This window comes from Barbus barbus (genome assembly GCF_936440315.1).
Source record: "Barbus barbus genome assembly, chromosome: 17".
Taxonomy (NCBI): Eukaryota; Metazoa; Chordata; class Actinopteri; order Cypriniformes; family Cyprinidae; genus Barbus; species Barbus barbus.
In genome coordinates, this window is record NC_136745.1 from 6,847,648 (window position 1) to 6,873,832 (window position 26,185).

Genomic DNA, 26,185 nt, shown 5'->3' on the forward strand with positions numbered 1-26,185 from the left:
AATAATAATACTTTTTATTATTATTATTATTATTATTGTTGTTGTTGTTGTACACCTATTTTGATTAGAAATATATATTTTAAATATATTAAATATAAACATTTGTTTCATAACAGCATATAATAATAATAATAATAATTGCTATTCATTTCATTATTATTGATGTTGCTGTACATATATTTTGATTGCAAATATATTTTTAAATATAAACATATTTGTTTCAAAAGATAAATAAATAAAAATTTTATGAATAGTTTTCATAATAAATTATTCTTCTTAAATAAAATAAATAAAAATTTTAAATCTTTAAAGGTGGCTTTTATTCCTGTTTACCTCTGCTTTTGCGTTTCCTGGAGTAATTTTTCATCTGTTTTTAGACCAAGTACAGATTTTGTATATTTCATTCCGCACTGTGTCTCTGTCTCTGATAGACCTCCTCACCTCCTGTATCAAGCAGACATGATTGCTTGATGTATTCTGGCAGGCCACTTGCCGTCTGCACAGAGAGTTTTCGGTGCTCACACCTACAAGCCACCCACCCTGCCAGAGCCCCGGTGACACGAGCAAACACAACTGATCTGATCACGCTCAGCGGGGGCTTGAGAGGGCCAGGGATGTATCGCTCACACCAGCCACATGTTTCTCCTCTTGCCTACGTCATTCTCGCTCGTCTTCAGCGTAATGTGGTCAGACACAGTCAGATTTCATATTCTTATGTGTCCAGGGACTACACCAGTGCACTGAGAGTGGACAAACCATGTGGATTGTGTTGTAAATGTTTTGGAACAAATAGAGAGTGTGATGTGACCAAATGTTGCCTCTGCTGTTGATTAACACGAGTAAACCTGGCCTCTGGACCTTTTTCATTAAAACATTTTTATTTTATTTTTTCAATCTCTTGAGTCTTGAGTAAAATTAAGGAAACATTGCTCACCATTTTTGACAACTGAATCTCATTTTTTATGATCAAAGTGTTGAGAAACCTGATATTGTACAATCTATTACATGGTGTCTGGATGATATACACAATAAACAGAGCACTACATTGTGTAACACTGTGATTGGATTTGTGAAACAGTCATTATACAATACTGACATCCAGTGGTGTATTATAACATTACAGGTATAAAAATGCAATAAATGTGCTGATTGGCTGTATACATGACATGCCATTCAACATATGAAGAGTTTATTTGCAAAATAAAAAATAAAAATAAAATATTTTTTTATTATGTTATTATGATTTTATTGTGTTTTATTGTGTTAGTTAGCTGTATTTTTTAGTTATTTTTTTTTACCTAATCAAAATAGAGTTTATGGTGAAAATCTGTGTGTTTGTACGGAATGTATATCATGTTTTTTTTCTTATTATTTTTTTTACATTGCTTCTAAATACAAGTCCATAATCCATAATAACTCTTCCTCCAGTGAAAAAGTTACTCTCCTATTGTCCTCTGACATCAAAGTCCAACAACATGTTTGTTCAGAACTGTTTAGGATTGTTTTCACTTGTAAACGGTGCTTGATCTGTGCATATTTCTTTCCTGATTGAGAATGTGTTTTCTCACATGGACAAACTAATATGGGTATGGATAGAGGAAGCAATGGTTTGATGTTTAAAACATATTAATTATTATTTGCTTATTACATAAGCACATTGGCTTCACAAGATGCTAACTGATGGACTGGAGTGGTGTGGATTACTTCTGGATTATTGAAATGTATTTATTAGCCTAGCTGTTTGGACTCATTCTGACGGCACCCATTCACTGCAGAGGATCCACTGGTGAGCAACTGATGCAAAATTTATCCAAATGAAAAAACAAACTGACCTATATCTTGGATGGCCTGAGAGTGAGTAAATTTTCATTTTTGGGTAAACTATTAAATTAAGGATGCTTATTTTTTTATTATTATTATTTATTTATTTTATAACTTTGGGTAAATGCCATTATTGCGTAAATTTATGTAAATTTCAAATTGCATAAATTAACTCGACAAAGTGTGTAATTGTTGTTATTTAAATGTGTTGTAGATCAATAAAAAAAAAAAAAAAAAAAAAAAAAAGTAGTAATGGGATAGGGGGAAATTAATATAATTTAATTAATTAGTTAATTAATTTACTAACTTATTTATTTTAATATAGTTGAATTTTAGGTATAGATTTTTAGAGGGGGAAAAGAAAAAAAAAACATAACATAATACATAATTCCAGAAAATGCGTGCAGAAGAAGTGAAGCCGATGCTTGTCACGTGACGGGGGCGTGTCCTCTCGAGTGAAGGGAAGCTGGCCCGTGTCACGTGACGGGGGAAATAGGGAGGCTCTTGTGTTTACATCAATGCATTCAACAGAGCGTCTACACATCCATGTTTTGCTTTCGTTTCTTTAAAAACGAGCACGATCATCGGTACACACGGTAACTTAGTTCCGACCGCGTCCGAGCGTAGCGCCGCTGTGCGATTAAGAGAGCGCGCGCCTCTGCTGCAGCTGTGATCGGGTGTGTATTAGATTACTGGCGTCATGGACGAGCTCGCGGTGGAAGTGCGAGGAGCGAGCGGAGCTTTCTACAAGGTGGGTTTCAGGTGTCGTGCTATATGCCTCCTGTGTGTGTGTGTCGAACTCACCGGATGATGAAAATAATGTCTGGAAAGTATGATTTAGTCCGCCGTGAACGCAGATCTCCATGCACGATGGTGCAGTAGGCCCAGTCTGCCTATAACACAAGGCCTCTTCGACGAGGGTTTGCATGAACAGGCTTTAAAGATTCATCGCAATAATTTGATAGCATGCATATTATTAATGCATATCATCTGTGTTGACACCAGAATGTGTCAGTGTGCTGGTATGCTACGCCGAGTCCTCTAACCTTACTTAATTATGTAAATGTATTTTATTATACATTATAAAGGCAAATGTATGGTTCTAGACCTAATGCAAATGGTATTAATATTAGTTGATGTTTCCTGAATGCTTTCAAATGCCATCATCCATAGATTCAGGGCAATGAATTATGATATATATTACAGCTAATAATAAATCAGCACCGTTTCTATGTTCATGGCAAACCTGGGGATATCAGGGGATTTTAAAATGCTGGTTTACACACTTGGAAACAGTCACTGAAATTAATGCAATGCAATTAATAAATTAATGCAATGCTGAAAAATTACTTTTCTAGATATAATCCACTCTAAAGAATAATAATAATCAACTATAAATTATACCCTGGCTAAAGTAATAAAGTGAAAGTCAAGTAAATTCATTGTTCGTAGTGTTATATATAATAATGCTATCTATTATATAGTAATTTTTTCATTTATTCTTTTTAGACTGTTATTGGACATTGTAGACACCTGTGATGCTCCGATGTTCATTAAATTCCTCATTAATTTCTTACAGGCCTTTGTTAAAGATGTTCATGAGAGTACAGTCACAGTGTCTTTTGAGAACAAGTGAGTACCAAAACAAGTATAAACACATACATGTTGTAAATTAATATAGAACTTTGTGAATTCTGAGGGTGATGTTGTTTTGGTTCCTTATGCAATTATGAAAAAGGACAATTAAGAAAAAATAAGTTACTATGTTTCATCGTTTTGCAGTTGGCAGCCAGAACGACAGATTCCTTTCCACGATGTTCGGTTTCCACCTCCGACCGGCTTTCAGAAAGAGATCAACGAGAGTGATGAAGTGGAGGTAGGTGCTGTAGAGAATGTTCTTTAAAATTAAACAAATATTACACAAAAGCACTGACCTTTTTTTGTGAATTTTGAATCTTTCCACAGGTTTACTCCAGGGCCAATGATAAAGAGCCCTGTGGATGGTGGCTAGCCAAAGTTCGCATGGTGAAAGGAGAGGTAAGCAGTCGAGTAAATTTAGTTCTACTCAAGTAGTAGATGTACTTATTTGTGTATAAACTACTAAAATAACAAGCAAAATAAAAATACAATAAGAGCCCTCCTGTCTACTGTACAATTGCATGCATGCTTGCTGATTATGTATTGTGTTGTAACAATATCCTGCTTTTCTGTCCTGCACTTATAGTTTTATGTGATCGAATACGTGGCCTGTGATGCAACGCTAAATGAAATCGTCACATTAGAGAGGCTACGACCCGTAAACCCCAACAAAGCCGAGTCAAAGATCACCTTTCTCAAAATCAGACTAGATGTTCCTGAAGACTTAAGACAGATGTAAGTTCATCTTCTGAGTTTTAAGTGTTTAGGAAGATTCTTTGTTTGACTTCAAACTGGGATGCTGTTGAATAAAACTTGTTCACCCGAAAATGAAAATGCTGTCATTAATTACTCACCCTCATGTCGTTCCAAACCTGTTCCAAAGAATCGTTTTTACGCATACATTAGCGCACGCGTACAGTCATATACACACACAGCCTTGCAAGTACAAATGAGGAGATTTTCTAACCTCTTCGCACAATCTCTGATCGATGTAGGCCTCCATTGTCGCTGTAGCTATCCCCGCATTCCAGGTTTGTTCTGTTTATGCAGTTTTTCTTCGGCTACCTTGTGAATCAATACCCCCACGGCAGAGTTGCCACCTTGCGGATAAACTAATTACCACAAGAGAATTAAATGCGCGTGTGCAACCTGGTTACAAAAATCTGGTGCTGCGCACTATTCTGTTGACGAAATTCGTGTCACGTGCACTGTACGCTGTCCCTCGCGTACGTGCAAAAAGTGAAGTATACTTTGGCCTTAAGACCATCGTTCATCTTCGGAACACAAATTAAGATCTTTTTGATGGAAACTGAGAACTCTCGGACCCTCCATAGACAGCAAGGATCCTTCGTAGCTTCGTAAAATTACGGTTGAACCCCTGATGTGGCATGGACTATTTTACCGATGTCCTTGCTACGTTTCTGAGCCTTGATCGTGTTAGGATCCTTGCTGTCTATGGAGGGTCCGAGAGCTCTCAGATTCCATCAAAAATATCTTAACTTGTAAACCGAAGATGAACGAAGGTCTTACGGGTTTGGAACGACATGAGAGGGAGTAATTAATGACAGAATTTTCATTTTTTGGGTGAGCTAACCCTTTAACCAGTGTTATTTTTATTTATTTTATTTTTTTTTATAGGTGTGCGAAAGACTCTGCACATAAAGACTTCAAAAAAGCGATCGGAGCATTTAACGTCACTTATGACTCGGAAGAAAAGCAGTTGGTTATTTTGGTAATATGCAATGTTTGAAATTAATTGAAGGATTTCTGATTTCACGTTTGTAAGTTTTATTAAGTCGATTCTTGTCTTTCTCTTTCAGTCTGTTAATGAGGTTACAGCAAAGCGAATATCCATGTTGAGTGACATGCACTTCAGGAGTCTGCGCACGAAGCTGACGCTGATCCTGAGGAATGAGGAAGCAACCCGACAGCTGGAGGTACTGCCTGACGTTTAGTGTCAGGTTCACCCTGCTCACTTATACTCACTCACAATGCTCTCAAACAGTCATATGCCAAGTCCAAAACATATATTTGTTTTATTTCACAGTAGTGTAATTATATTGTATTGCTTTAATATAACTGTCTCGAGAAATGCTGGTAGTATTTTCATAAATTCCTTGGTTTATTTCTTACTGTTAGAATGTCCTGCAGCATATCACTGGGCACAAATGCATGGAGTGGCAGTACAGTCTATATTTAACAGGTGTAAAAGGGTATTATGTGCATGTGCACAGCTGTGATGGCCCGTATCCCTGCTTTGGCATAATATGATACCCTGTTATGCAGAGCTATATTTACAGATGCATAGGTTCCATATAGGTATTGTTTTAGTTCTTAAAGTGTGTTTTATCTGTGTAATTGCTTTGTTATGGTATAATTATAGGCACTTCAGGTGTGTGTGTATGTGTGGGTATACATGGGTCATATATATATGACATATATATGCCTGACAAGGCATATTTTAAATATGCTTTGTCACGAATATTTAGAATCAGAATCATTAGATGACATTAAAAGACTCTATTTAAGGATCACAGTGCAGCCCACAAATTAATTGTCATTTTAAATCTTTACCAATGACTACCCATTTGTCAGCAAGAAGTTTTTAATCATTTGAAATGTAATATAATATAGTAAGATCACTTATTCTTTTTAATAAGTACAGGTCAGAATGAGTATGTTCATTTTACATGAATATATCTGCTATGCTGAATGACAATGGAACATTATTTCACCCATATTTTAACATTTTATTTTCACAAGTTATTAGAGATATCAAAATACACACTGTACTTGAACGTAATATGCTTTGTGTATAAAATCACTTTTGTAAATTTAATTTGATGTGGTCACCAAAAGTTTATTCTTTGACCCGTGTGTGTGTGCGCGCACATTACACCACCACCAGCCTGAACCGTTGAGACAAGGCAGGATGGATCCATGCTTTCATGTTCTTTACGCCAAATTCTGACCCTACCATCTGAATGTCGCAGCAGAAATTGAGACTCATCAGACCAGGCAACGTTTTTCCAATCTTCTATTGTACAATTTTGGTGAGCCTGTGCAAATTGTAGCCTCCGTTTCCTGTTGTTAGCTGACAGGAGCGGCACCCGGTGTGGTCTTCTGCTGCTGGAGCCCATCTGCTTCAGGGTTCGACGTGTTGTGTGTTCAGAGATGGTATTGTGCATACCTTGATTGTAACGAGTGGTTATTTGAGTTACTGTTGCCTTTCTATCATCTCTAACCAGTCTGCCCATTCTCCTCTGACCTTTGACATCAACAAGGCATTTTCGTCCACACAACTGCCGCTCACTGGATATTTTCTCTTTTTCGGACCATTCTCTGTAAACCCTAGAGATGGTTGTGCGTGAAAATCCCAGTAGATCAGCAGTTTCTGAAATACTCAGACCAGCCCGTCTGGCACCAACAACCATTCCACATTCAAAGTCACTTTAATCCCCTTTCTTCCCCATTCTGATGCTCGGTTTGAACTTCAGCGAGTCGTCTTCAAATCTAGATGCCTAAATGCATCAAGTTGCTGCCATGTGATTGGCTGATTAGCAATTTGTGTTACCAAGCAATCGAACAGATGTAACTAATAAAGTGGTCGGTATGTGTAGTTTTTTTTTTTTGTTTGTTTTTTTACAAATGTCTTAATCTTGTTTTGGAATTTTTGGTTTTCAGCATTAACTTCTGTTTTATTGAATATGTTTTTAATATCCATATTCTAACAAGACTGTTGTATTAATGCAGTTATGCAGCAGTTATAAATATATTTAATTTGGAGAATATGCTTTGCAAATATATGTGCCAACGTAATGTTTTAACATTACTTGTGTAGCTGGACTATGTTCATAAAAAGACTTTGCCTGGTAGTGTACTCTGCTGATGGTTTTTGAACTCGCTTTTATGCATAGAGCACTCTTGCGTGTCAGGCAGCGCAGCAAGTTCACATGTGGAGATGTGCTCAAAATCTAATAATGCACACCACGCATCCTTGTGCATCCTCCTCATGAGCCAAAACCGAACTAAGCGTGTCACACAATGTTTTTTTTGTGTGTGTGTGTGTGTGTGTGGTTAGAATTACAAAAATTAACAATTTTTATTGCAAAAAAAAAATAACATGCAGCATCATGTATAAATTTATATAAAGTATTAAAAATATTGTATTGCCCCTTTAATAAGTACATTTGTGCATTGATATGAACTCTGAGGTTAATAAAAAAAGGAATATTGGAATAGTAATACTATATATCAGAACACTGGTAAGATTCAAACTGACCTTTTTCCCTCCAGAGTTCTCGGCAACTGGCCTCAAGGTTCCATGAGCAGTTTGTGGTGCGTGATGACCTCATGGGATTGGCCATAGGCACCCATGGGGCGAATATCCAGCAGGCCAGAAAGATTCCTGGGGTCACAACCATCGATCTCGATGAAGAGACCTGCACGTTTCACATCTATGGAGAGGTAACTGCTTTATTGGTGACTTCCTGATAAGGGTAAACACAATTAAATGTGATGACTGTTAGAATATGTGAGCCTGGCTTGACACTTGTGTTTGAATTTCAGGACCAGGAGGCTGTACGGAAGGCCAGAAGCTACCTGGAATTTTCTGAAGATATTATCAAAGTTCCTAAGGATTTAGTCGGTGAGGACAAACGAAATGAACCACTTTCTCCTTCACGGACTGGACCTGCTGTCCTGCACCATGATGGCTAATGTGCATCATTAAATTATTTTCTACCCTGTCCTGCAGGAAAAGTCATTGGCAAGAGTGGGAAGCTGATTCAAGAGGTTGTGGATAAATCAGGTGTTGTCAGAGTTCGAGTGGAACCGGAAAATGACAAAAAGCCTTCTCCATTAGAGGAGGTCAGTGAGTGGGTTGCTGAGAACACTCGTTGTATTTATGGGCGGCAAAAGTGATTATGCTGAAAAAATACATTAAATCGTAGTAATTGGTGTGGACTGTATTATAGCCGACTAATCAATTTTAGGAATACTGATTTGACTAAATATTTCAAAGCCTGTTTTAAGAATGAAAAAGCAAAACTGAAGCTCGGTGTGTTGTACGTACATATAAACACACACACATATGTTTTTATCAATATTCAAAATATCATTCATACTGACTTGAATTACAACCACAGGGAATGGTCCCATTTGTGTTTGTGGGGACAAAGGAAAGCATTTCAAATGCACGGATTCTGCTGGACTACCATCTGAATTATCTAAAGGTAAGAACCGGTTTTAAAGTTTTCTAAGACAATTACTATCCAGCATACTTGGGGGTTATTGTTTAAAGTAAACATTCAACCCAGAGTATCAAACTTTGATGTATAACTGGTCTGGCTTGACTTTCTTCTTTTTGAAGTTTCTTTGGCAGTCAAAAAATGGCAAAAAAATCCCATAGTTTTACATCGAAGGAATGACTAGAATCCATGAAACATTCTGAAGATTACAATTCCTCTTAAATGTTTTCTTCTTATTTTCTAACTTTTTAAGGTGGTTTTCTCCAATGAGTTGATCAGCAAGTTTTCTACAAGAACCGCGTTTTTTTTTTTTAAGAATTGCACTTAGAAACATTAACAAACTTCTTAGAACTTCTCTCTTCAAAAGATTTCCTTTAATCTGTCCCCCATATACCAATGACACCTGGGTTTGGCTTTGTCACCATTTGTGGTTTTGTGCATTTGTTTGGATAAGTTCTGCTCCCATAAACACCACATTTTCTTCTGAAAATGTAAACGTATAGTTATCCTTCACATTGAACAGCTTTTCCTCACATAGCACATTAGTACTCATTACAAAGCAGTAATTGTTGATTGGAGACCTACTAAATACCCCGGAGATAATGTGATGTGATGTTCACTACTCTTTGTTCTTGTGTGATGGTGTATTCTACATATTTGTTTGGTCTGGTTCAGGAGGTAGATCAGCTGCGAATGGAGCGACTGCAGATCGATGAACAGCTCAGACAGATCGGTGGAGGGCCTAGAGCTCTGCCGGGACGACCCGAGAAAGAAAAACCTTTCACGGCTGATAATGGAATGGGACCCTCACGAGGTGGCGGCAAACCCTTCGGTCGTGGAGGGAGGGGGAGAAGGGGCCCGACACTGGCTTCAGGTATGACCGGCCTCAAATAAACGAAATTAGAGCATATCTGGGTATGGAACTTGGTGGATGTGGAACATTACCCTTCTCTCTAGACCTTTTCCCAGAAATAAATTGTTTATATAATAGTATTACTTTCTGTAATATAAAAGCCATTGGTTTGATATGTAAGTATCAGTCGAGCACTAGTTAAAGCATAATGTTAATTATGTTAATCACTTTCTTCGTTATGGACTGTATTTGTCCCAGGCACCAACTCTGAGGCCTCTAATGCATCTGAGACCGAATCCGACCACAGAGATGAGCTCAGTGACTGGTCCCTGGCCCCTACAGATGAGGAGTCCATGGGTTACCCCAAAAGGGCCCCTGATGGACGCAAAAGGGGGGGAGGGCCCCGGGGTCGTGGAGGGAGAGGAAGAGGAGGATACAAAAGTCAGTTTCTGAGCCGTCACCCTTAAGGCCTTTTACAATGTTTCTTACAGTATTTAAAAAATATATGTATATATAAGTATTTGATATCAATGCTGCGTTCACACTTGAAGTTCGGTTCATTTGATCTGGACCAAAAAAGAAAACTATACCTTTGGTCCTGGTTTACTTAGCATTCACACTGGCATTTTTTACCCTGAACCTCAAGGCATAGTGATACGTTCACAACCTAATTGGTTGTTGAATGATGTATATTTTGCGATATTTTATTGAACTTATTGAACACCCAAAACAATCGTTGTGTTCAACTTATAGCGGCACTGTGCAGACCGATCGGTGTATGACATCAAAGTATTCCATTCAGCGATCGGTCTGCTCGGCGCCGCTTTAAATCGAATACACCTAATGCCGTCTGCTGGTCTAAGCTCGCTCATTGTTGCGTGTACATATGATTTAATTCTTACCACCTGCGAAATCACAAAGAGCTCATAAAAGGTACCTCCTCGTTGCTCCAGGTTTGCTCATTGGATACACCGCTCAATCCGCGTCGTCAAATCGTGTCACATAGCATCACATCTGGTCATTGCCTCCTGTTTTTGGTTAGTTTAGAAGTATTTGGTCTGTTTTGCGTTCATATTTCATTCGAACCACACCAAAGTTCGTTTGGAAGCAGACCGAGACCCATCTTTTTAGCGGTTTTGGTCTGCTTGTTTGGTGCACACCAGGGTTTGGATGGCAGCGTTCGCACCTACTCAAATGAAGCGCACCAACAGAGCAATCGCACCAGAGTTTGTTTGAATCGAACCAAACATGACAAGTGTGAACACACCCTAAGAGTGTATCAGTCAACTATACATGAATCAGCTTTTTTGACATTAAGATTTTTTTATCTTTATTTTTGATACCATGTATGGATTTTTAATGATGTTTCTTATTGTCTTAACTCAGCTGAAGACATGCACTGGAATGAGTCCCGCTCCCGTAGTTCCAGAGACTCGAAGCCGAGACCCCAAGAAGATACATTGCAGGTCTCACTCAATCTATCAATCTAGTCTTCTATATTCAAATGATCAGTTATTTTGCTTATTAGTGAATGTAATCATAAAAGATAATGAATTTAAATTCAGTATTTACAATATTCACAATATTTAAATATGTAATGCCTATGTGGCATTACATATTTCTCAATGAAATTTCTCATTAAATATTTCTCAACACAGAAAATTAAGTAAATAAAAATATGACGGCTGTATTATGTAATTTTGTAAAAAAAAATACAAATAAAAACATCGGACAGGGCCATGCTTTTTATTTTGATAGCTTGGCTAAAACTATTAAATGTAAAATTTTGTGCATTTCTCTTTTTTTCTGTTTGTTTATCAGATCCGCATCGACAGCAATAACGAGAGGAGCGTCCACACCAGCCGAGGCCCCCAGGCTCTGGCAGGAGACAGCGGAGGGAACCGGCAGAGACCCATAAAGGACCGAGGGATGAAGAAAGACAAGCAGGATGGCCCGGACAGCCAAGCCGTTGTGAACGGCGTTTCATAGAGAAAAACGTGCCCCCTTTCCCACATTCTCCCACTCAGCTCCACCAATCCAGATGCTTCTTCATTAGAGACACATTAGGCCAAAGAGAACCAGGTCAGTAGGGCTGTCGCAAGACATGACATAAAGCACACTTTGTAATTGTTAGTTGGGATAAAAGACGATGTCTCTTGGTGTATGGTGTGTTGAGTTCGGTAGTCTTCACGGATTAGAGAGACCGGTCTCTAAATCACAACTGAAGCTACAGGTTTTCTAATTGACTTTCTAAACAACTACCTACGAAACATAAAGAAGCTGTGGATTAAATGTCTCTCAAAATGGAAAGTTTTCCAAGCAATTGGTTTTTAAAGTTTTTGTTTTCAACAATGTCCAAACAAAAGGGAAAGAAACACATTGGAGGATGAACTCAAGCGCTCGGGGCCCAAGTTTATGCCACATCTCACGGCATACGTTGTTTTTTTACACGCTTTGGTGTCCATGATTACTCGAGCCCATTCTGATGTGAGATCTTAGCCACATCATTAGCAGAAAATAACAAAAAATGGCTAACAAAAAAACAAAAGCTCCTCTCTGGATCTGTGCCTTTAACTAGTGTGGATAGTATCATAAATTTGGATGTTTAAATCAGGGAAGACGACGTGAACAACCTGTCTGAGCAAAGTGTGTTGCAATCTCAGCCGACGACTAAAAAAAAAAAAAAATTTTTTTTTTTTTCCTCTTTTTGTGCTGCATGTATTTCACCAACATTTTGTATGTCTGAAAAGCAGGATTCTATCAAGTCGGCCGAATTCTGATATGTTGCCATAGCTGAATTGTGTGTAGTAAAGGTATTAGCCTAACTAAACTAGTCAACTGTGGAAGTCATACATTGTAACCGACCACCCAGAGACGAATATCAATGCTAATTCAGTGACAGAATGAGTTAAATTTGTCTTTTAGCATATCTTTGCATTATAGGACAATTATGATTGGTTTTATTTTTTAAATAGAGGTAGCAAGCAACAACAAAAAAAACACGTCTGTCATTTTACTCCCACGCAAGGTGGACTTTTGTTTTCTCACAAACAGGGTGGAAATGCTCGTTTCGGTTTCCGTTCATGCTGGCCACAGTAAACTGCCATCTCTGCTGTATTTCTCAGCATCAGGTGTGAATCACTTCTATCAGATCTCTGTAACATTGTCTGTGTCCTAACAGCGGCTCATCATAGACTGAAAATGTTGAACTGTGGGGTTGCATACTGTATATTACGTCATCTGTTAAGAGATTGTTGCTGTTCTTTTTAGATTGAACTTTAAATGTGCACTTATCATGTTTGTGTTTCTCTGCAAGTACTTTATAATCTATAAACCTATAATAAACTAGAATGTGATAAGACTTCCTCGGCAGGTGAATCACATGTATGCTGTCAACATAACTAAACTGAAGTTTAGATATCGTCGCTAATCTTGAGTCTACTGTACTTTTGCAGCTGAATTCGCTTTGAGAAGGGGGAATGGGCGATGTTAACTTTGATATGAAAACCGTCTGTCTTATCCGATTAGTGCTTGTGCATTAAACTTTAGTTTACATTTGAGAAGACGCGATGCTGTTCTGAACCCAAGATTCTTTCCAAACCTACTGTGATGATGATAACCATGGTGGGTTTTTTTTCTGCTTTTCCTTTGACTGTACAGCAAGAAAACCGTTCTTTGCTCTTTTTCTCTACGTTTCTAGTTCTCTTTGCGCTCCTGTACTCTCGCTAGTCACCTTGGCGAATAACCAGCTCTACCTGTTATGCTTATACACACCAGTTTGGAAGTGATTTGCCTGTGGAAACGAAAGCCGAAAAGAACCTGTGACTGGCGGGAAGATGTGCTGAAAGACAAACCACTCTCTCTCGACGGAGGCGGCCCCGGATGCCCCTCTCGTGTGGCTCTTAAGAAAAATACAAAAATTAGCTTTTACTTCAAAATAAGGTGTTAAATGGTTTACTCTCAGTATTTTTAAAACCTGCACGTCCATGGCAGGCAGTAAAACTGGCGCAGTTCGCCGCAGTCTGTTCGAGAATGAAAAATTTTAAAAAACGACAAAAAAAAAATTCGAATCTTTGAAAGCGTTGCCAAACAGACTGTTTTCTAGTTATTTATTTTTTGGAATGTATATTAAAATGACATAGTAAAACCATCTCTTGCACACATCGTAGGCTATTGTGATTGAAAAAGAGCTGAAAAAAAAACGAAACGTGAAATACTGTAGATACTGAACTGAGGTAGACTGACCTTGTATGTTACTGCACTTTGGGTAATAATTTCTTTGTACATAATAGCAGAACAGACTGGGTTTTATGTTGACATTGTTTGGTTATAGTGCAATATATTTTGTATGCAAGCAGTTTCAATAAATAAAGGTTGATCTTCCTCTGCAATCTGAAGTGTTGTTATTCCTCGCGGAGAATTGGACGTTTTACATCCCATATGTGGTGATAAATCCGCCCATCATTAAACACGACAGCACATTTCCTTATGGCATGTTAACAACATCAGATTCCTCTCCGTATTAAATCTTACTGTTGCTTGTTTTGTGTGTTCCTCCACTTGGTGGGGCTGTGGCACAGGTGAAATCCTGCTGTAATGCTGCTGCAACTGTTCCAGTAATGAATGCTGGCAGTACATCAGCATTTTAATAGGGTGAATGCAGGTGAATTGGGACACTTTTTGACATTGAGATGTTTTACCTGAATTCACCCTGTATTTAACAACGGCATATTCTGCTGTGTTAACCAGTGCTAATCTTCTTTTTTTTTTTTTTTTTTTTTTTTTTTAATAGCAGTTAATCTGCATTATTTCATAAGATAAAGCAAGCAAGATTTTCTTTATTAAATGCTGGTTTATGTTTTGACTGTATTTCAAAGTAAATCGGACTACATTACAAATGTTGGGGTTACTTTTTTTTTTTTTCAAAAAAGTGTGATCAAAATGCAGTAAAACAGCAATATTATGAAATATAATTTTTTTCAATAACTGCTTTCTGCTTGATTTTCTACATTTTTAAATATATTTATTCTAATATGCTGATTTGCTGCTTTAGAAACATGTATTAATGTTGAGAACAGTTTTGGCGCTTAATATTTCGCGAAAATCATATGTGGGAAATTAATGTGCATTTATAATCTCATGGCTCATGATTTCCACAAATATCTGAATTCTGGGATAGATGGATTTTTTTTCAATAATCAAAACTTAATTTCCAAAAAAAACAGATTTGAAATATTTGCGCATTATGTTTAGAAATACACAAAGATTGTTGAATTTGCATTTCCTGATGGAAAAAAAAAATCACAAAATAATTGAAGAATGAGCTGAACATGGTACAGTTCAAATGTATGTTGTAGAATTTTTTTAACATCGGTATTATTAAAATTAATTAGTTGTGTTCATCTTCAGGTGAACATGGTTATAAGTATGATTGCTTCGAAAACTAATAGCACACCTCTCCTCAATAAGCTGCATAATTATAAGTATCATTTATGTTATTGGCTTGGCATGTGTCGCACACTAAGGCTTAATAAAATAAGTTTGAACAACAATGATACTTGCCTTCTTATGAGGTTTCATATTAACATAGGTTTTCAAAATCATTCATTTTTTCTTTCCATTTCACATCGTCACATTGGTGGAACTGCATGCGGTTTGCAAGTATTTGAATCTCTGAAATGGATCCACATTGCCTATTTAAATGTCTCACTGTTTCCTCTCCCTTCTCTGACACTCTTCTGCTAGACAGAGTGCAATTGCAAAGAAGAGAAAAAAAACCCTTTTGGTCCCGCATCATTGGATTTCCACAAGAGCTGACAGAAATTTTAGCCACTCTGCCTTTCTGCAGGAGGAAAGGGCCAATTACCTCCGACCCCAAACAAAGTCTGTTGGAGCCCTTACCCTGAAATCCTCGCCATTATCCACCCGATGGATCCACCAGACTGACCTAGTTTCCTCTCCACTAACAACCACAAGAACAGCATACAGTGACCTGAGATGCTGCGTCTCCTCTCTCTCACTCTCTCTCTCTCTCTCTCTCTCACTCTCTCTCTCTCTCTCTCTCTCTCTCTCTCTCTCTCTCTCTCTCTCTCTCTCTCTCTCTCTCACTCTCACTCTCACTCTCACTCTCACTCTCACTCTCACTCTCACTCTCACTCTCACTCTCACTCTCACTCTCACTCTCACTCTCACTCTCACTCTCACTCTCACTCTCTCACTCTCACATTGGCATGTTGTCTAGTTCATTTAAAGCAACACTCAAAAACCTGCCCCTCTCTCTCCCTGTGCGTTCATTAATAAATGCATGGGAAATTAATGACAACACTTCAAATTATGCCTGCAGTACTATTTAATTAGTATATACTGACAGAAGCTGTACATCTATCACCGCTCTGTCCCAGTCTAAAGTGCTTTAATTTAAAGTAAAAATGTAGTGTTAATCTAACATTGATAAGAGTTACTACACAGCAAAGATTCAATAGAAATATATTGTTTTACATAAAAATGCTATGATGCTATAAATGTTTATATAAAATTAAGTTTTTGGTTTTTTTTTTTTTTTTTTTTGCACATTTTGCACCACATTTACTGTGTTGTATGCATGTAGTTAATGAAGTATCACTCTCATTTTTATAGTTTTGCCCCCCTAAATATTTGTTTTATATATTTATAAAATATGGGAGACAAAAGCGTGTGTGTGTGTGTGTGTGTGTGTGTGAGAGATTGCAGAATCAAACTCATTTTTTTATGTTTTTGTATTTTAGCTTTCTTGTTTGTTTCACATCTTAAGAAATTTGTATAACAAAAGTATTTTTAAAGTTTTTCATTTTTGGATTTTTTTTCAAGAAAGATATTTTAACAGCAATAAAAGCAAAACAAATAAAAAATAAATATTTGTTCAACTTTCAGTGTTCATTGTTTCAAACTTTAAAAAATTATGACAATACACATTTTGTAAAGAAAATATTACTTTGTTACATCTGGCTTTTTTAGAACCATTATATCCAATTTATAATTGAAAGCTGGACATTTTTCATGTTAATTTCATGCAACTATATTAAATATATCTTATTTCCATCATATCAAACATCCTTATTTGACATGGAACTAAAATATAGATGATTGTGCATGCAGTTGCATAACCATTACTAGATAAATGGTCTGTTCTGCTCTCTCTGTGGTTTTATGGGTCAACCAGACATCATTTGTACAATATGTAAAGCTCTAACAAAAAGATGCACCCAGTAACTAGCAGCAATCACTTTGTCTTTTCAATGGTGATTTTGAAGCGTCCAGCCCCCGCCTCTCTCTCTCTCTCTCTCTCTCTCTCTCTCTGTCTCTCTCTGTCTCTCTGTGTCTCTGTCTCTCTCTGTCTCTCTCTCTCTCTCTCTCTCTCTCTCTCTGTATGTCTGTCTGTGTCCCCCATGACTCATTTCTGTGTTGCCCCTGGCTTGTGAGAGTCGTGTTGGACTTGTGTGTGCTGGAGCAGGATTCAGGGGCCACACACTGAGCTGCTGTCAAACCGCACTCCAGCGCCATCAGCCTGGGTTTAACATCACAGACTTAATATCTGTTCTCCATCTTTAAAATGCTCTTTATATGACAGCGACACAAGAGCGCTAGAAAACACGTCAAGATGTGGTGTTGATGGTTTCATTGTGACTGATTTAATTGTTCTGGAAGAATCACAGATGCTGAACTTACTATAGGCTCATAATGTGATATATTTAGAATATGTCATACATTGTAATATACTTTTTTAAGGCTTTTCTGTAGTTCAAACAGTAAAGAATTGCGCTAGCAACACCTAGGTCAGGGGTTTGATTCTCAGAGAAAGCCAGAACTGGATAAAAGGCGCTTTTTTGGATAAAAGTGTCTGTTAAATTAAATGTAACTCTATTATTCTGTGCAATACAAATAGGCTTTTGTCTTTTAGACATTAAAATTCATAAAGTCACTTCATTCCTTATTGACATACTGCAGGGATTCCATATTCATTCAATCATTCATTTCAGCCGAACCTCGTTCACCTGTTTACTTGAAGTTCCTCTGAGATCTCAAGGTAATAAGTTAATAATTAAGTAACATTTGCATAATCATGGTTTTTTTGACATCGGTTAATGGTGTTTTATTTGCATTGTTGTTGATTGCTTTAACTGTAATATTAAAATCATTTTAGCGCTTTAGGGTTAGTAACAGTAAATAACTATTGGTGTACTTGTGTAATGCTGTAAGCATATTTCAGATTGATTTGGCAATTGAAAAAGCAACAATGGTTGACCGCTAGTCTGAATGTTGGAGCAAAGCAGTCTCATAATAATGTATTTGGTATAGTCTGGACTTGAAATGGTTCAGTGTCGAACTGTAAAGCAGAATTGAGTGGCACTGATATTTTTATTTATTTATTTATTTTGGTCATTTTAATTTGTACTGCTTTTAATTAATTTATTTATTTTTATTTAATTAATTTTATTTATTGGATTTATTTTTAGCTTTTCATTAAACTCACGTTTCCCCTGCAGTTTCTTCATGAACCCCAGTTTGGAAAACTTTGATGTAATGTTTAATATGTTTAATTTTGTTAATAACAATTAATATAATATGTTTCCCTTTCTCTTTGTATTGCTGCATCAATATTATACAAAATTATAAAATTTATATTATGCTATATTTAAATGATAAATATAGCATAATATAAATTGGGGCAGTCGTGGCCTAATTGTTAGAAAGTCAGACTCGTCGGACATGGTTCGAGTCTCGGGCCGGCAGGGATTGTAGATGGGGGGATTGAATGTCCAGCGCTCTCTCCACCCTCAATACTACGACTGAGGTGCCCTTGAGCAAGGCACCAAACCCCCAACTGCTACCCGGGCGCCGCAGCATAAATGGCTGCCCACTGCTCCAGGTGTGTGTTCACGGTGTGTGTGTGTTCACGGCTGTGTGTGTGCACTTGGATGGGTTAAATGCAGAGCACGAATTCCGAGTATGGGTCACCATATTTGGCCACGTCACGTCACTTTCACTTTTTATACTATTTACCCAGGTCAAAAGTAATCTAAAAGTAATCATATAGTAATCCAATATAATTAAATGGATTACGTTACTAACTACAATCACTAATGCACTACAGTTTGTAATTAATCTACCAGCACTTACAAGAGAAAGACAAAGCAATTTGTCGAAAAGCCAAAAATAAAATATTTTGAATACACAATGCCAACATTTTAGAAAATTACAAAGCCTATACTTTAAATATTTTCTCTAAAATGCTTAAAATAATAGTTTGATCTCTCAGACATGCATCGAATTTGAGGGATTAGTATGATGAGGCTTTTTGATAACATGGTGTTGCATTGATTGCACTTTCACATAGCTTTTTTTTTTTTTTTTTTTTTTTTTTAAGATGCGTCAATAGATAAATACAACCCTAATTTACTATTTAAATTGCAAGTACTTTAATTACAATATTACAATAATTTCAGTTCTTTAGGGTTAGTAACAAATAACTGTTGGTACTTGGTCCCACTTTATATTAAGTGGCCTTACTATGTAATTGCATTTCAGTTAATGCACTTATTGTGTGCATGCATGTTTTTACATTGTACATTGTTATTTAAAAAAATTCCTGAATGTAATTACATCTGTAATTAATTTATGTAATTATATTTGTAATTACACTGTTGACCCATCCCTTACACCTTAGCCCACTCTTAAACCTACCCATACCACCAACCCTGTCCCTAACCTTACCCGTATCCCACCTCAACAACAGCAGAAGTGTTTTGCAATACAATATGAGCACAACAAGTACATTGTACTTGTATTTTGATGTAAGTACATAGTAGTTAAGGCCACTTAATATAAAGTGGGACCGGTACTTTTGTAATGCTGTAAGCATATTTAGGTAGTAGTTTAATATTTGGCAATTGAAAAAGCCACACTGGTTCAATACTAATCTGAATTTTGAAGGATTATGTCTCTCCAACCAATTGATCGGCGCTAATTTTTGTTCTGTTGTAGTTAAAGAGTTTGACTCTGTAAAGACCGTTTTCCTGTCATCCATCACTGTAATATTTTTAATCAGCTCAAGGTTTTTGTCTAGAAATATCATCTGAACTGCATTTTCCTCATAGACTTCATTAGAGCAGCTTTCTTATCCCTATTAATATAATTCACCATTGTCTCTGATCTATTAAGTGAATAATGTAACATGATTGACCTCAGTACACCTGTCAATACCGCACATCCGTGATGAAAAAATTATTTATACATCTTCGGAAACGGTAATTAAATTGATTATGGAATACAACGCTGAGCCCCGTTAACCTGAAATAAATCACCAGATAAACAAAGACAGGAAGGCCCATTAAATTTACTACATGGTATTAATTAGCACGAGTCAAACGATGTTACCTACCTATGGGGCCCTACATTTCCATATAATGCATGACATGCGGAGCCAGTCATTATTTTCAATGAGTGCTAATTCAGACAGATGGCATGGGTGGAATTTGTGGTCAAAGAACACGGGGACTAACCTCTGTTAGTTCACTTAATTGAAAAGTGAAATTAAATTATTGATTTTTGTATTTTCTCCAGACAAATGGAGGGCTGCTGACATCCAGAGAGAGAGAGAGAGTCTAGCGATGTCTCGCATAAGCAAAGTGCTCCTGCAAGCAAGACGGCCCCTAACCAGAGTAGTCAAATTCAATTTGCACGAGAGCCGTTTTAATGCCCGTGTCAGATGCTTGTCTCCTAATGCATTTTGATGAGTATGAAGTCTTCTGCTCCTAATGAGGCGGCGCGTCGGTGCGTTTGAGCGATCTGATAGCTTATCTCTCTGAAGGAGAAACAAAAACGCTGCTTAAACGTCCTTGTCCTCACGTAGACGTTCACGTGGCGTAAATTTAGTTGTTTCTGTTATTGTTCTCCATCATACATTCACTGTTAAATAATGGTGTTTGGGGAAATGCAGTGTAAATGTTTTGTTGAATTTGGTTGCCAGGAATTTGACCTAAAATGTACAGTATTCAATTGATGCACAAGATAAATCATCAAAGTGACCTCTTCATTAAAGATGACCAATATACACTAAAACAATGTAAAAAAAAAAAGTTTAAAATAAATAATTGAAAATGGAACACAAAACTTTCTAATGTACAGTGTACTGAGAACAAAAAATATATATAGAAAATATAATTGTTTATGATGTTATTCTGGTGTTGTTCATGATAAATTATAACTATTTATTTGTATAGCGTTAAAACATTTTATAGTAGATAAAGTAATTTTTCGCACCTTTTGAGCAACTGTAAAAAAAATACAATTATATAGATATACAGTATCTCACAGAAGTGAGTACACCCCTCACATTTTTGTAAATATTTTATTATATCTTTTCATGTGACAACACTGAAGAAATGACACTTTGCTACAATGTAAAGTAGTGAGTGTACAGCTTGTATAACAGTGTAAATTTGCTGTCCCCTCAAAATAACTCAACACACAGCCATTAATGTCTAAACCGCTGACCACAAAAGTGAGTACACTCCTAAGTGAAAATGTCCAAATTGGGCCCAAAGTGTCAATATTTTGTGTGGCCACCGTTATTTTCCAGCACTGCCTTAACCCTCTTGGGCATGGAGTTCACCAGAGCTTCACAGGTTACCACTGGAGTCCTCTTCCACTCCTCCATGACGACATCACAGAGCTGGTGGATGTTAGAGACCTTGCGCTCCTCCACCTTCCGAGGATGCCCCACAGATGATCAATAGGGTTTAGGTCTGGAGACATGCTTGGCCAGTCCATCACCTTTACCCTGTGGCAGTGGTCGTCTTGGAGGTGTGTTTGGGGTCGTTATCATGTTGGAATACTGTCCTGCGGCCCAGTCTCTGCTTCAGTATGTCACAGTACATGTTGGCATTCATGGTTCCCTCAGTGAACTGTAGCTCTCCAGTGCTGGCAGCACTCATGCAGCCCCAGACCATGACCATGCTTAACTGTAGGCAAAACACACTTGTCTTTGTACTCCTCACCTGGTTGCCACCACACACGCTTGACACCATCTGAACCAAATAAGTTTATCTTGGTCTCATCAGACCACAGGACATGGTTCCAGTAATCCATGTCCTTAGTCTGCTTGTCTTCAGCAAACTGTTTGTGGGCTGTCTTGTGCATCATCTTTAGAAGAGGCTTCCTGCTGGGACGACAGTCTTGCAGATCAATTTGATGCAGTGTGCGGCGTATGGAGCACTGACAGGCTGACCCTTCAACCTCTGCAGCAATGCTGGCAGCAACTCATATGTCTATTTCTCAAACACAACCTCTGGATATGACGCTGAACACGTGCACTCAACTTCTTTGGTTGACAATGGCGAGGCCTGTTCTGAGTGGAACCTGTCCTGTTAAACTGCTGTATGGTCTTGACCACCGTGCTGCAGCTCAGCTTCAGGGTCTTGGCAATCTTCTTATAGCCTACGCCATCTTTATGTAGAGCAACAATTTTTTTTTCAGAGAGTTCTTTGCCATGAGGTGCCAACTTCCAGTGACCAGTATGAGAGAGTGAGAGCGATAACACCAAATTTAACACACCTGCTCCCCATTCACACCTGAGACCTTGTAACACTAACGAGTCTCATGACACCGGGGAGAGAAAATGGCTAATTGGGCCCAATTTGGACATTTTCACTTAGGGGTGTATTCACTTTTGTGGTCAGCGGTTTAGACTAATGGCTGTGTGTTGAGTTATTTTGAGGGGACAGCAAATGTACACTGTTATACAAGCTGTACACTCACTACTGTACATTGTAGCAAAGTGTCATTTCTTCAGTGTATAATAATAAAATATTTACAAAAATGTGAGGGGTGTACTCACTTCTGTGAAATACTGTGTGTGTGTGTGTGTGTATATATATATATATATATATATATATATATATATATATATATATATATATATATATATATATATATATATATATACAATAGAAATAATGTATTGCATGTTTAAGCTACTGTTAAAAAAAATATATTTAAAAAAAATACCTACAGTAAAAACGTTAAATACAAGTTACCTTAGCATATGCCGTAAAAAAAAAAAAGGTTAACGGTTAAACATTGCATTATATGTATTTTTACTTTAACATACTGTCAATTTTCTTTTTTTCTTTTTTAGGTAAAAGCTATAAATTCTTTACCTAATTGACTATCTTAAAACATATATAATGAAATACAGAATGTTAAATAATTTACAGTTTTACACTATCTTACAATTAACCAAATTTTTGCTGTAGTTTTTTTTTTTGTTGTTGGTAAAATATTGACATTTAAGTGAAAAGGTGCTAAAAATCTGTATTTTTTTAAGCAAAAAAAAAAGTTATTTACTTACACAAATTTTGATTATAATTATATATATATATATATATATATATATATATATATATATATATATATATATATATATATATATATATATATATAAACTATAATTGGATGTTAAATTATTTACAGTTTTCACTGTATCTTAAAGTTGGCCAAATATATGCTGTTTTTTTTGTCCTTTCCTGTAAAAAAAAAATATGTAAAAGGTGTAATAAGTTGCTTTATCAAATGTATTTTTTAAAAGGAATATATAACTATTTACTTATATTGTACTTTTTGACTATAATTTAAAATGTTTCAGTGAAAAACACTCACATGAGATCATATCAGTCGCATACTGTATATTGGTTAGCAAAACATTGACCATACATTACCTGATGCTCCTTTAATTTGACTGTTCTCAGTCTATGCAAACTCTTAAGATGAACACTTTCACAGAGGTCAGCCTTTCAGTTTTTTAAATGCATTGGTAAATCACAGTTGAATTACATTGTTGTGGCAGTGTGTGCATTTGTGAATGTTATCTGTAAGGTGGCTATAGACATAGACATTCATGTAGGGCTCAATAAAATGCCAGTAAGCTAACATAGTCAGATAAATTCAGATTAATTTAAGTATAGTAATGCGTTTGTGTGCATCATTGAAGGCTGCCCTCTCTCTTAAACCAGTGATGGATACAAGCACTTCTGAGGGGAGAAAATACTTTTGAATGGTTAATCTATTCAGATTCATGGTACTTTTTCATTATTCGAAACCAGTGGCCTTGGCATTGTTTGAGTTCTTTCAAATGTTCACACCAAAGCGATTCAGGAAATGGAAATGTTAACAGAGTCTCATTAATTCTTTGTTCAAGACCTCAAAGTGAACTGTTCAGTAAGTAGAAGTGAGTTTAACCTCTCGTGCCGTCGGAGTGACCCTTACGTGGACGGTGATGTTCTGAAGACCTGCACCATAAAGTGAGGCTGAGTTTCTGACACTTAAGCGTTCCTTGAAGGCGTTTGTTTAATGATAGGATGGATTTGGAGCACTTCAGTAAACAGCAAAGGCCACCTGCTGGCTTTAACCGTCTCGCAGATTTGACTGATGACCCATTCTAGTCAGTTTAACAACCTGAAAAACATTTGATACTTTGACGGGATGTGAAAAATACATCCCGCATCTCTTCAAAGGACTGCTCAGTAGGGTCTTCTTAATCATTGTCTTTTGATAATACCAACATTTAGTCAAGGTTCATTTAATGTTGTAATTTGATTTATAGTATTTTAAGATGATTTAAGTTTTGCAGTGATATTTATTAAGATGTCACACATTGTTTTCAATTTACAAATTCAAAATAAAGGTTCCAAAACGGGGATTTTCAGAGCAATGCCATATAGAACCATGTTGGGTTCCTTAAAGAGCTTTTCAGTAAACCGTTCAATCAATCAATCAACACTGATGCCATTAAAAAGTCTTTATTTTTAAAAGTATTATTTTTGTTTTGACAACTATTAAATATTTTGAAGTATATTATATAACATATAATGCATGCAAATATTTTTTTTAAACTAAATTTGATTTGCATTATAGTATTTAGCAAATAGCTTAACGGAAATACAAATAAATAATCTTGTTTTATTTTCCTTTTCCCCCAACATGTTTTGTTTACTGTGTTTGACAAGCTCATGCTTTCAATCATGTTAGTAAAGTTATTGGACAAAACAAAACAAATAATTTTACGCCATAATTTATGGGAAGTCTTTATTGAATTCTTTGTTTGTTTTGTTTTTGGTAATTACCACAAACCAACATTAATTACACACTGTAAAATAATAATTATAATAATAATATTTTTCTGTCAGAACATTATCCGTTAATTTTATAGACATTTCCATTAACTCTAAAGACCAATGCAGATAATACAAAATACAGGTAAAATACCTATTTAAAATAATAATAATATTAATAAATCAGTATGGAAAATGTATTCATATTAATACAGTATATTGTGCCATTTTCTTATTTATTATTTTAAAACTGGTGATGAATCTAAATTTCATATCGACATTTTGGTAACAGGGGGCTGCAAAACCTGCAATCGCATATACAGTATAATGAATAGAACATAAAACAGCTTAAAATTTTTACTTGAACCTATGGTATACCATATTGAGGTTATGACTATCACACCTCTCTCTGAACATTTGTTGAGTTAAGAATTTCAGGTTTATATATTTATATCTATATATATATATATATATATATATATATATATATATACCGTACCTCCAATGGAAAGTACCTATTAAACACAGATCATCTGGTTTACCAACTGTTCTGAAGAAGTTCCCTGACCCAATTACTGTAAAAACCAAACGCATGGATTAGCTTCCACGAGGCATATCTTTGTCTCTACACATAAAATCAGAGCTGCTCCACCAGTCTTTTTTTCTTCTCTTCTCTCAGGCTGTCAGGAACAGCAGTCTCCACAACAGGATGTGGGAAATGTCACTCCCAGACACTACTGTGTAGTGGCACTGAATCACTCTGAATGAGGAGCGAGTCAGTGCCATGCAGTGTGTGTGTGTGTGCATGTTTATGTGGTTTATGAGGACACAAATTTGTATAATGACATGGGTATGACAGAGGTATTACAATATGAAGGTGGTTTATGAGGACACTGCCTATGTCCCCGTAATTCAAAAGGCTTAAAAAACATACTAAATGGTGTTTTTTTGAAAATCTAAAAATGCACAAAGTCTCCTGTGAGGGCTAAGTTTAGGTGTAGGGTTGGTGTAGGGCAATAGCACACACAGTTTGTTCAGTATAAAAACCATTACGCCTATGGAGAGTCCCCATAAACCACAAAAACCAACGTGTGTGTGTGTGTGTGTGTGTGTGTGTGTGTGTGTGTGTGTGTTCAGTTATTTCCCTTTAATTCATCGACATTAAAGTGATATGACTGAACCTACATATATGACCCTGATAAAAATGCTCTTACAGCACTTACAGGCTTTGGCATCTGAACTCTTCATATATAACTCTTCATACCTTCATATATATTTATATATATATGGGTCATTCCACGAAATCGGTGCCTTTTGCATCCCTAAGAAATAATCAAACATAGATTTAATATAACAACGAATACATTTGCAATTTAAAAACATAACGATACTATATATGATTTCTTCAATATTACGTAAAAAAGGTTACATAAATATTATTTTAAATAATTTAAATAGCATTTATGCTGATAAGGGTA

General features: G+C 36.5%; 1 protein-coding gene across 1 annotated transcript; it reads left to right on the forward strand.

Moving 5' to 3' along the window:
* The first annotated feature begins 2,258 nt into the window (after positions 1–2,258).
* LOC306883289 (fragile X messenger ribonucleoprotein 1 homolog) lies at positions 2,259–12,547 on the forward strand. Its single transcript, XM_079438449.1, has 15 exons — positions 2,259–2,572; positions 3,401–3,453; positions 3,604–3,697; positions 3,787–3,858; positions 4,046–4,194; positions 5,098–5,191; positions 5,280–5,396; positions 7,756–7,926; positions 8,029–8,107; positions 8,216–8,328; positions 8,607–8,693; positions 9,384–9,582; positions 9,820–10,002; positions 10,948–11,027; positions 11,383–12,547. Exons 1-15 carry the CDS (start codon positions 2,522–2,524, stop codon positions 11,548–11,550), a joined length of 1,710 nt encoding a protein of 569 aa, XP_079294575.1. The 5' UTR covers positions 2,259–2,521; the 3' UTR covers positions 11,551–12,547.
* Positions 12,548–26,185: the final 13,638 nt, after the last annotated feature.

Excerpts from the sequence above, each read along its gene's own strand:
- LOC306883289 (XM_079438449.1), top strand. The coding sequence starts at position 2,522 with ATGGACGAGCTCGCGGTGGAAGTGCGAGGAGCGAGCGGAGCTTTCTAC. Across the intron at positions 8,694-9,383 it reads ACCATCTGAATTATCTAAAG|GAGGTAGATCAGCTGCGAAT; the intron begins GTAAGAACCGGT and ends GGTCTGGTTCAG. Across the intron at positions 10,003-10,947 it reads AGGAAGAGGAGGATACAAAA|CTGAAGACATGCACTGGAAT; the intron begins GTCAGTTTCTGA and ends GTCTTAACTCAG.